The 10,766-nt window shown below is 47.7% G+C and overlaps 2 protein-coding genes across 2 annotated transcripts; one reads left to right on the top strand and one right to left on the bottom strand.

Moving 5' to 3' along the window:
* The first annotated feature begins 6,683 nt into the window (after positions 1-6,683).
* Positions 6,684-8,842, top strand: LOC133920983 (proliferating cell nuclear antigen). Its single transcript, XM_062365659.1, has 4 exons — positions 6,684-7,171; positions 7,268-7,420; positions 7,524-7,621; positions 8,298-8,842. The coding sequence occupies exons 1-4, from the start codon at positions 6,853-6,855 to the stop codon at positions 8,517-8,519; spliced, it is 792 nt and encodes a 263-aa protein (XP_062221643.1). The 5' UTR covers positions 6,684-6,852; the 3' UTR covers positions 8,520-8,842.
* Positions 8,843-9,059: 217 nt separating this feature from the next.
* Positions 9,060-10,726, bottom strand: LOC133920982 (caffeoyl-CoA O-methyltransferase 5-like). Its single transcript, XM_062365657.1, is given in 5 exon segments — positions 9,060-9,559; positions 9,937-10,068; positions 10,150-10,334; positions 10,337-10,475; positions 10,571-10,726. Coding segments are annotated over 5 exon segments (858 nt in total). The 5' UTR covers positions 10,688-10,726; the 3' UTR covers positions 9,060-9,274.
* Positions 10,727-10,766: the final 40 nt, after the last annotated feature.

The following is a 10,766-nucleotide window of genomic DNA, read 5'->3' as shown; positions in this document are numbered from 1 at the left end:
ATTTGAGCGCGCGTGCCTGCAGGTAACTAGTAACTTTTTAGATAGTTTTTTCGCTTTTCATTTTTGGAAAATTTCATCTCACGTATTTCTGTTTTTAAAAAGTTTTTAGAATAAATTATCCGGGTAATTTTTTAAATAAAATTTTTAAAAATTTAACGAGAAAACCTTTCAGAAAAAGTTTTGAGAAAAATTAAAGAAAAAAGTTTGCTCAGAAAAATTTTAAATTTTATTTTTGATTTTTTAAAACGGAAAGTGGGTGGGGCTGTCCAAGCGGCACGAACAACGCAGCAAGCGCGCGTGCTGATCAGAAATTCTATTGAAAACACCGTGAGTTGGCAGGGTGTTTAACGTCAGTTACATGTTTTGTTTGCCACGGTGCATCTCATCATGAGAGAGAGGGTGGGTGCTCGCGAATAGAAACGCTGCTTGATGAGCGTACAAATATGTGGAGGAGGGCGCTAAAGGCTAACTAAAAAAATGATGTGTGCGTGACAGTGTGAGGAAGGGGACAGAAGTAGGAAAAAAACTGTCAATTTAAATGCCTATAAATTAGTTATTCTTATTATAGATTAAAGTTCTTATATAGACACTTAATGGTGTAGCATGTATTCTCTCAGTAAGCATTTTGTATTGTGCATGCCCTACGAAATTACTGGAGGAGTACTAAAGGCACAAGGTAGCCTGTGAATTCTGTAGCATGAAAGCAACAACGGGAGGCACACAACTTGGTCAAAGAGGCTTCAAGTTGAAGCTTGAGTCCGGTAGATATGTTTGGTTTTCTAATTCTTCGGATATTTTCGATGTATCCATAAACATTATTTAATTTTCATGCTTCCGCTGAAAGAAGTTATCTGCTTGTTACCGCAACCGCAAATTCCAGCTACTAAGGCATGTAATTTCAATTCGTCGCAGGAAACTATATAATTTTTGTGGCATCATACGACTCTTCGTCCCTTTTGTGGTTTCGAATTCTGTTAGCAGGTGGGTAGGAGAAGAAGGAGAAGAGTAGAAATTGGATAAGAATTGGCCGGAGGAATGAGGAATTGTATTGGGGAAGAAGTTGATGTTCTGTTACAATTATCCATAGTTCTTTCTTTCCGATCTGTTCTCTATATATAGCAATGTGTAACTGATTACATATGGGCCTTCTTGGGCCGGACCCAATCTGGTCCTGAGACGCGGACACTCTCCAACGGGCCCGTGTACTCGAGCGCCGAACGGCGTCTGTAGCTGGAGCCTTCTCTTCCACAGCGACGTTGGGAAGGGCAGTCTTGGTGCTGACACTCCCCTCCTCTTGAGGCACTGCTTGCCCCCAAGCAGGTGCATAAGGAAATTGTTGACGTAGAGCCTCGAGGTCTTCCCACGTCGCAAGCGTAGTAGGCAAGCGGGACCACTGAATCAGGACTTGAGGAATGGAGCGACTGCTGTGCACCACCGTGCGTCGCTGAAGAACCTTGTGAGGCACCTGCAAGGAACCCAAGTGAGGAGGCATTGAAGGAGTTACCTGACAGTTAGATCCCACAGCCTTCTTGAGCTGGAAACATGGAATACAGGGCGTATCGAAGTGGAATTGGGAAGATCCAATCGATACGCCACAGCACCAATGCACTCAGCAATGCGAAAGGGGCCAAAGAATTTGAAGGCGAGTTTCTGGTTAGCACGAGGGGCTAATGAGGACTGAACGTAGGGCTGCAGCTTCAAGTAGACCAAGTCATTGACAGCAAAGGTGCGCTCAGAACGAGATTTATCCGCCTGTTTCTTCATACGTTGTTGAGCTCGCGCAAGATGGAGGCGGACCAAACGCTGCATCACCTCCCGTTCCTCCAACCATGAGGACAGATCCGACACAGAACAGGCGTCAGCAGGTTGAATGCCGAAATGATGAGGAGCATGACCATAGAGAACCTCAAAAGGCGAACGACCGAGAGCAGAATGATGGCTGGAGTTGTACCAGAATTCAGCAAGATGAATCCATTTGATCCAGTGAGACGGGCAAGCATGGACAAAGCAGCGGAGGTACGTCTCCATGCACTGATTTACTCGTTCGGATTGGCCATCGGACTGGGGGTGATACGCAGAGCTCATACAGAGTTGCACACCTGTAAGCTTGAAGAGCTCTTTCCCAATTGTGCTGGTAAAAATGCGATCTCGATCCGAAATTATGGAAGAAGGCATACCATGGAGCCTGTAAATGTTGACAAGGAAAGCCTTGGCGACGGTCACCGCCGTGAATGGATGCAGCAGGGGAATGAAATGAGCATATCTGGAGAATTTGTCAACCACCACCAAAATACAGTTGGCATTACCAGAACGCGGCAACCCTTCAACGAAATCCAACGAGACAACTTGCCAAGCAATATCAGGCACCGACAGAGGTTGTAAGAGGCCGGGATAACGGGAACGATCAGGTTTGGCCTGCTGACAAATGGAGCAAGACTGGACGAAGGTATGCACTGCAGATTTCATACTAGTCCAAGCGAAGAACTGCTTCAGACGGCGATAAGTGACCGGTGCGTCGGAGTGGCCACCAATTGCGGAGGAATGGAGCGCAACAATCACCTTCTGTTGCAAAGTTGTATTTGTTCCGAGCCAGACACGATTCTTGTAGCGAAGTATGCCATCCTTCAAGGTGAAGGAGGGAACTGCAGAAGGGGAAACTGCAAGTTTGGTAATCAAGTCAGAAGCATGAGGATCAGACTCATATCCGGCCACAACCTCCTCCAACCAAAGGGGGGTACATGATGATACAGCCATGACCTGTGAGGAGGCAGGAGCTAAACGATAGAGAGCATCAGCGGCTCTATTATTGGAACCTTTTTTTATAAATAACCTTGTATTGTAAGCCCAGAAGTTTAGTGAACACTTTCTTCTGCCATGGTGTATGCAAACACTGTTCATTGAGGTGAGTGAGACTCCTGTGGTCAGTGAAAATCAAGAATTCCCCATGCTGAAGATAGCAGCGCCATTGATCAACTGCAATAAGGATGGCAAGGTACTCCTTCTCATATGTGGAAAGTCCTATTGTCCTCACTCCAAGAGGCTTACTGATATAGGCCAGGGGATGACCATCTTGAAGCAGTACAGCACCCACTCCAGTGTCACTTGCATCGGTCTCCAAGCAAAACTTTTTGCTGAAATCAGGGAGAGCCAAAACAGGAGTTGAACTGAGGGATTGCTTAAGGGCCTGGAAGGTAGCTTCATGATGAGGAGCCCATACAAAAATAGAATGCTTCTTAAGGAGGTCAGTAAGGGGCTTAAAGATGACACCAAAATGCCGCACAAATATTCGGTAATACCCAGCCAAACCGAGGAAGCTTCTAAGGTCCTTAACAGTCTGAGGGGTAGGCCAAGAAACAATAGCAGCAACTTTTTTGGGGTCAGTAGAAACACCTTGGCTATTGATTACATGGCCTAAATAAGCAATTTTAGTTCTGGCAAATGAGCATTTGGATAGCTTGATTTTCCAGTGGTCCTTAGACAATAACTGAAAGACTTGCTGAAGGTGGTTAACATGAGCATTAAAAGTAGCACTGTAAACGAGAATGTCGTCAAAGAAGACAAGGGCAACTTTCTGAAGGCAAGGAGACAAAGTAGCATTCATGGCAAACTGGAAGGTGCCTGGAGCTCCAGTCAATCCAAAAGCCATAACCTTAAACTCAAATGACCACCATGAGTTTGGAAGGTTGTTTTAAACTCCTCACCAGCCTTTAACCTGATCTGATGGAACCCAGCTCGGAGGTCCAGACTAGAGAACCAGCGAGCCTGAGCTAACTCATCCAAAAGCTCATCGATTATGGGAATGGGAAACTTTCCTTTGATTGTCATAGCATTTAACATCATGAAATCCACACAGAACCTCCAGGAGCCATCTTTTTTCTTCACTAACAAAACTGGAGAATAAAACAAGCTAGTACTTGGCTGAATTATACCATGTGCAAGCATATCAGATACCTGTCGCTCAATTTCATCCTTCATTGCAGGAGTATATCGATAAGGGCGAATGCTTACTGGTCTAGCACCAGGAATTAATGGTATGACATGGTCACAGGCTCTGGGAGGGGGAAGGTCAGTGGGTTCAGTAAAAAGATCAGAAAATTCTTGTATCAAGGACTGAATCACAAGAGGCAATGGTGCAGCAGTAGGCTCAGCAGTACAGGTAGGATCAACAAAATAAACTTCAATGACTGAACCTTTAGGTAGAGGAGGTAAAATACCTTGCAAGAGAATATTGCTGCCCTGGTATGGAATGGACATCCATTTTTGCGACCAGTGGACCCTCATAGGACTGTAGGACTCGAGCCAATCCATACCCAATATAAGGTCATAGCAGACAAGAGGGAGAATCTTCAGGTTGGAGCAGAAGGAATATGCATCAATGGACCATTCTGCATGGACAATTTCAGAAGCACAAATAAGAGTACCACCACCAGCCACCTTGACAGTGAGAGGAGTAGGAAGATAGGTCACATTGGGTAGTTGGCGAGCTATGTTGTCACCGAGGAATGAGTTGGAGTTGCCAGAATCGACTAATATCAACAACTGTGTCTGATTGATGGAACCATGAAACCGCATTATCCTTGGAGCAGTTGTACCAGTGAGTGCGGCCTTAGATATAGCCATGAACAGCTGCTCAGATTGAGAATCAGTATCAGGAACATTAGAAACGGACACTGGCTCATCACATTGTAACAATTCCCATAATTCCTGCATAACGTGAAGTTGTACTGTATTAGCACATTTATGAGAGCGACTCCATTTTTCTGCACAGCGCTCGCAAAGGCCACGGGCGCGACGATAGGCGCGAAGTGCAGACAATTTGTCCTCAGGACAAGGTGCATCAGACATCTTCTTGTCGTCACCCACAGAAGATGCCAATATCTTGTCGCTGCGAGGAGGAGGAGGTAGGGGAAAAGGGCCCCTAGGTACAGATGACACCAAATATCCCGGATCAGGCTTGCGGTACTCGCGACGGTGAACATGATCGCCCACCTCTTCCTGCAACGAAGCAAGAGTACAAGCAGTATCGAGATCGCGAGGACGTTGTACTAGTACAATAGATTTAAGCTCATCACGAAGACCATCAATGAAACGCATTGTATAATACAACAGATCAGTATTGGACTCATAGGCGGCTAGCTGATCAACAAGTTCAGAGAACTGCTGGACGTATTGTGCGACCGAACCTACTTGTTTAATGTGAAATAGTTGCCTAATCAGCAATTCATGCTCATCTCTACCAAATCTGTCCAAGATCATTTGGCAAAACTCAGACCAATTGGACGTGCGAACACGACGTTCGGCTAATTGCAACCAACGAGCCGTCGCACCCTCAAAATGCATGATAGCTACCTTGATCCAAAGGGTCTGTTCAACGCCATACATCTCAAAGTAATTTTCGCTCCTAGATTTCCACAATTTAGGATTATCACCATCAAATATAGGGAAATTCAGTTTAGGTAGCCTGTTACTGAGCCCCAAGGAACCAAATCGAGGCGAAGATGGAACACGAACAGGGGAAGGCGAGCAAAAAGGGGGATCATCGACATGTGGTTTGGAGAAGGTGAGATCGGTGTGCGTACCCTTGACTGGGAGATGAGTATGGGTAAACACAGACCCAAACCCAGACTCCCGGTGAGATCGATCGATGTGGTGCCCATCAGGGCCGTCGGCTGGAGAACCGGCAGAGGTGAGCGCCGCAACCGACTCCGAGTGCGTCAGGAGGCTTGGGGAAGCCGTGGTAGGATCGCGCACCGATCGCTCCCAATGCTTGTGGAGCTTGGACACTTCCACCTTGAGGGAGCTCAACGACGACTCGAGCTGCGGCTTCCAGGCCTCAATGGACGCGGACTGCGACTTGAGAGCCGCAAGACGTGATTCCTTGCGAGCATCTAGATCTTGAAGCCGCTGCTCCCACAAGAGGTCGTACTCCTTGAAGCGTTGTTCAAGCTCGAGATCAGAATCCTTGAAGCGCTTATCCAGTTCGTCGAGGAGGAACTTGGTAGTTGGATCCATGGCGCCGCGCTTGCTCTGGAAGCGAGTGAAGTGATTGTGGGTCTCCAGGGTAAATCACAAGATCGGGAGTCTCTGATACCAGATTGTTAGCATGTGGGTAGGAGAAGAAGGAGAAAAGTAGGAATTGGATAAGTATTGGCCGGAGGAAGGAGAAATTATATTGGGGAAGAAGTTGATGTTCTGTTACAATTATCCATAGTTCCTTCTCTATAGATCTGTTCTCTATATATAGCAATGTGTAACTGATTACATATGGGCCTTCTTGGGCCGGACCTAATCTGGTCCTGAGACGCGGACACTCTCCAAACGAGCCCGTGTACTCGAGCGCCGAACGGCGTCTGTAGCTGGAGCCTTCTCTTCCACAGCGACGTTGGGAAGGGCAGTCTTGGTGCTGACAAATTCAAACGCGAGTGCATAAAAATAGAAAATGAAAATCAGGAGGGAAGGCACGAAGTAGTGCACGCAGCGAGATGGCGGGAAATTCCGGGAAAGCAATTCCGTCTCCCGCCTCAGTTCCCGGAGTGCCCGCCACCCCGTTCCCCTCACTGACGAGTGGGTCCGTGCCCAAACAACCACCTTGCGACCCACCTGCCAGGTGAATCTTCCAGAGCAAGGGAGCGGGAAATATTTCGCGGCAGCGGCGGCGGTTTCCCAAAATTTCTCCCTCCCTTTTTCACTCCGCGCCCCCAAATGCTTACCTATTAATCTCCACTTCCCCTTCCTCCCGCCCTCCGCCGCTCTCCCCCTCCCAAACCCCTCGCGCACAGATCCTAGGGTTTCTCGATCTCCCCCCTCTCTCCTCCGTCGCCGCACCGCCGGGTACGAGAAACCGCCGCCACGATGTTGGAGCTGCGGCTGGTGCAGGGGAGCCTCCTCAAGAAGGTCCTCGAAGCGATCCGCGACCTGGTAACCGAAGCCAACTTCGACTGCTCCGGGACGGGGTTCTCGCTTCAGGCCATGGACTCCAGCCACGTCGCGCTCGTGGCGCTGCTCCTCCGCGCCGAGGGCTTCGAGCACTACCGCTGCGACCGCAACCTCTCCATGGGCATGAACCTCAACAACATGGCCAAGATGCTCCGCTGCGCCGGCAACGATGACATCATCACAATCAAGGCCGATGACGGATCCGACACCGTCACCTTCATGTTCGAGTCGCCCAGTAAGTCCCCAATGGCTTGACGCCTTTCATGTTTTTCTTGGTGCCGCTTTAGTGGCTCACGATTTCGACCGTGGTGATTTTGGTGTGAATGAATAGAACAAGATAAGATTGCGGATTTCGAGATGAAGCTGATGGACATCGACAGCGAGCACCTCGGTATCCCGGATTCCGAGTACCAGGCCATCGTCCGCATGCCGTCTGCTGAGTTCATGAGGATCTGCAAGGACCTCAGCAGCATCGGGGACACTGGTACATGGATCTCCCTTCCATGTTTATTTGCAGTAGGGTTATTGTTCCTATTGCACACGGATGGTCCTAGTTCTTGTGACTTGAACAATTGTTCCTGTTGTAGTTATCATCTCGGTGACTAAGGAGGGCGTCAAATTCTCGACGTCTGGAGATATTGGGAGTGCAAACATTGTCTGCAGGCAGAACCAAACCGTTGACAAGGTATCCTAAACTCTGTTGTTACCTCAAATGAAACGAATCGCATTCAATTGATCTTTGAAGACGCTAGGGGTAAATGGGTAATTTTATAAACTAAAAAAATGCTAGGGATGATAATACAGGGTTTCCCCCTAGAATTCTTATTACCTACTGTACTAAGCAAATTTGCATTTATAGCTCCTCACGCAGGCCACCTTCTGCATATATGCAGTGTAGGGCACCAGATTAGCTACTTCATGTTGGATGAAGAACGTACCATACGTTCACATTTAGAATTGTTCATATATCAGTATTATGCATGCCCACTTAGCTTGCCAATGTTACTCTTCTGTGTTTGGTGTACTAGTTCCGTCTATTTGTTAGTTTGTCTGTGCATGAACTATGTATTTAAGAAAGCAGGGCTTGTCTTCATTTGGTTGTGATAACACTAGCTTGAATCAGGAATTGTCTAGTTCTCACTAATTTACTTGAGTGAAAGTTGAATGAGGTTTCATTATTTTGTCTGCAAATTTCCTATGCGTGGCGTGTTTTGAATTATGTGTCAGTTTCCATCTATTAAATGTTGTGAACTGAAATCCTACCATGATCTCGTTAGTATCCGTAGTACTGCTTTAAGGAGATATTGCAGCGCTAGTGAGATGATTGTAATAGTTAATGGACATTATTTGTATCAATGCAGCCAGAAGAAGCTACCATTATAGAGATGCAAGAACCGGTTTCTCTGACCTTTGCTCTGAGGTACATGAACTCCTTCACCAAGGCATCTACGCTGGCGGATCAAGTGACTATTAGCCTTTCATCTGAGCTACCAGTGGTGGTTGAGTACAAGATTGCAGAGATGGGTTACATTCGATTTTATCTGGCGCCAAAGATCGAAGAAGATGAGGACATGAAGCCCTGAAGACTTGTAAGGGTATAGGCTCATGTTACCTACTTTTCCTGGTCTTCCAACCATCGTTTGCTGAACTATTCTGTAAGCAAAAAAGATGTTATGCTTATCCCTTAGGCCAGACTCTTTAGCTACTTGTATCAGTAACTGCTCTCTGAGTCCATGGATTTGCAGTGAATCTAGATTAGTGGTTTTGTGTTTGTGCATGTTGCTACTTTTTGCCCTTTCCAATTCGGTCATTTTTTTTAATTTGGAGAACAAAAATGAGGCTTTGTTTCTGTTGTACTAGACTCGTTTCGATTCTAGAAACAGCACATCAAGCATTAGTGCATCTACCTGTGAGATAATTGACAGAAAACCAGTGAAGTAAATGATTTTGGTGACAATGTTCTTGACCCAAACGAAATCAGTTAGCACACCATTCAGCAACACTGCTTGTGCCCAACCTCTTCCAACCGAATTGCTGGACCAGATCCAGATGTAATGGAAATAGTGTACCATTCCATCTCTATGAGCAACATTTTGGGACATGTCAAGTCGTACGACACTAAGCAGAGTTAAACACTATCTGAGACCTGAAATAGTAATATTAGCAAGTAACTGAAACCAGGGTAGAATTGCAAAATGCACAACAGAGTACAATGGAGCATTAACACAAAGTGCCCAATTAGCAATCGGTTGAGTTTGTTCCATCAGCGATAGCGACAGTTCAACTAGGTAATTCAGTATTCAGGGCGCTACCATACAGCATCCCCAGTTACGTAGCATCACTTGACGCGTCGGCAGATCGTGATGCCGTCGCCGACGGGGAGCTGGCAGATCTCGACACGGTCGTCGTCGGCGAGCGCCCTGTTAAGCTGGAGCACGAAGTCGCGGTAGCGGCGGATGTACTTGCGCATGGGCCCGTCGGCGGGGAGCACGACGGAGCCGTTCCAGAGCGTGTTGTCGTAGCCGACAAGGCCCCCCAGCCTGACCAGCTTCATCAGCCGCTCGTGGTAGTTGTCCTTGTCCGCGTCCACGAGCACGAAGTCGAACGAACCCAGGTTCTTCTCCTGCGCGAAGCACATCATTGCGCATTCTTCATTAGCAAGTAGCAAACTAGTATATCAAATACTCCATCCGATCCCAAGTATAGGTTGATTAGCAAATCAACATGGTCTTTAATATGATACTTTGATCAATAATATATATAAAAGTATATTATTTGAAATAGAAAGAGATATTATGATAATATTTTTTACGATGAATATAATAATATCGACCTTATATGCTCAATTTATACGATTTATTTCTTTTTTTGATCGGGATTTATTTCTATTGATGATTAGACTTAAACAATGTTGACTTAGGATAAAACTAAATTGACTTATGTTTGGGATCGGAGGGAGTAGCTTGCTGACGAATGCACGGTTTCTGACGGGGCGCGTACGTCTTGGAGGATGAGGTCGAGGACGGGGAGCGCGGGGCCCTCGCGGAAGTCGATCTTGTGCGCGACGCCGGCCTTCTTGATGTAGGGCAGGCCCAGCTCATAGTTCTCCCGGTTGATGTCCAAGGCCAGGATCTGCATGCACGAATCGCCATGGGTAAGCCTGTGATTTAAGGAAGGAAACGAGCTCAGATTTCAGAATGGGTCACTACTAACCGTGGCGTCCTCGGGGATGGCGAGCGCGGTGGCGAGGAGGGAGTAGCCTGTGTACACGCCGATCTCCATGGTCCTCTTGGCGCCGATGAGCTTGAGCAGCATGCCCAGGAACTGCCCCTCGTCCGCCGACGTCATCAACATGTTCCTGCAAGAAAACGGAAGATTTCGCAGAAATCAGCCGCGGAACCAGAACCATCGGTCCTGTCCACACGCGCGCTCGGGCGGCACATTGCGGCAGCCACGCACCACGGGTGCTCGGCGGTGATCTTGCGGAGCTCCCTCATGCACTCAGGCTCGCGCGGGTACACGCTCGTCTCCAAGATGTGCTGCGAAGCGCGAACCAAATCGCACCAAAATCATCAGCTTGGAGACTCAGCAGAGGAAGAACAGCAGCATCGCGGCAGGTTGCACGGTACCATACCTGGTAGAGCGCGTCGCTCTGCAGGAGGCTGTTGTGCCCGACCTCCTGGTGTTCCCCACCGCCGGCGCCATTGCAACGCGTCGCCGTCGTCGTCGAGTCGCTGTTGCTGGTGGCCATCCGCGATCACACTACGAACGTAGCTAGCTGTCGTCTCCGGGGCCGCGAGGAAGCGTAAGCTGATGTGATGGGGGATCAG

The sequence above is a fragment of the Phragmites australis genome, chromosome 6 (assembly GCF_958298935.1).
Source record: "Phragmites australis chromosome 6, lpPhrAust1.1, whole genome shotgun sequence".
NCBI lineage: Eukaryota > Viridiplantae > Streptophyta > Magnoliopsida > Poales > Poaceae > Phragmites > Phragmites australis.
The sequence above is the reverse complement of the archived record's forward strand: the minus strand, read 5'-3'. Positions and strand labels throughout refer to the sequence as shown.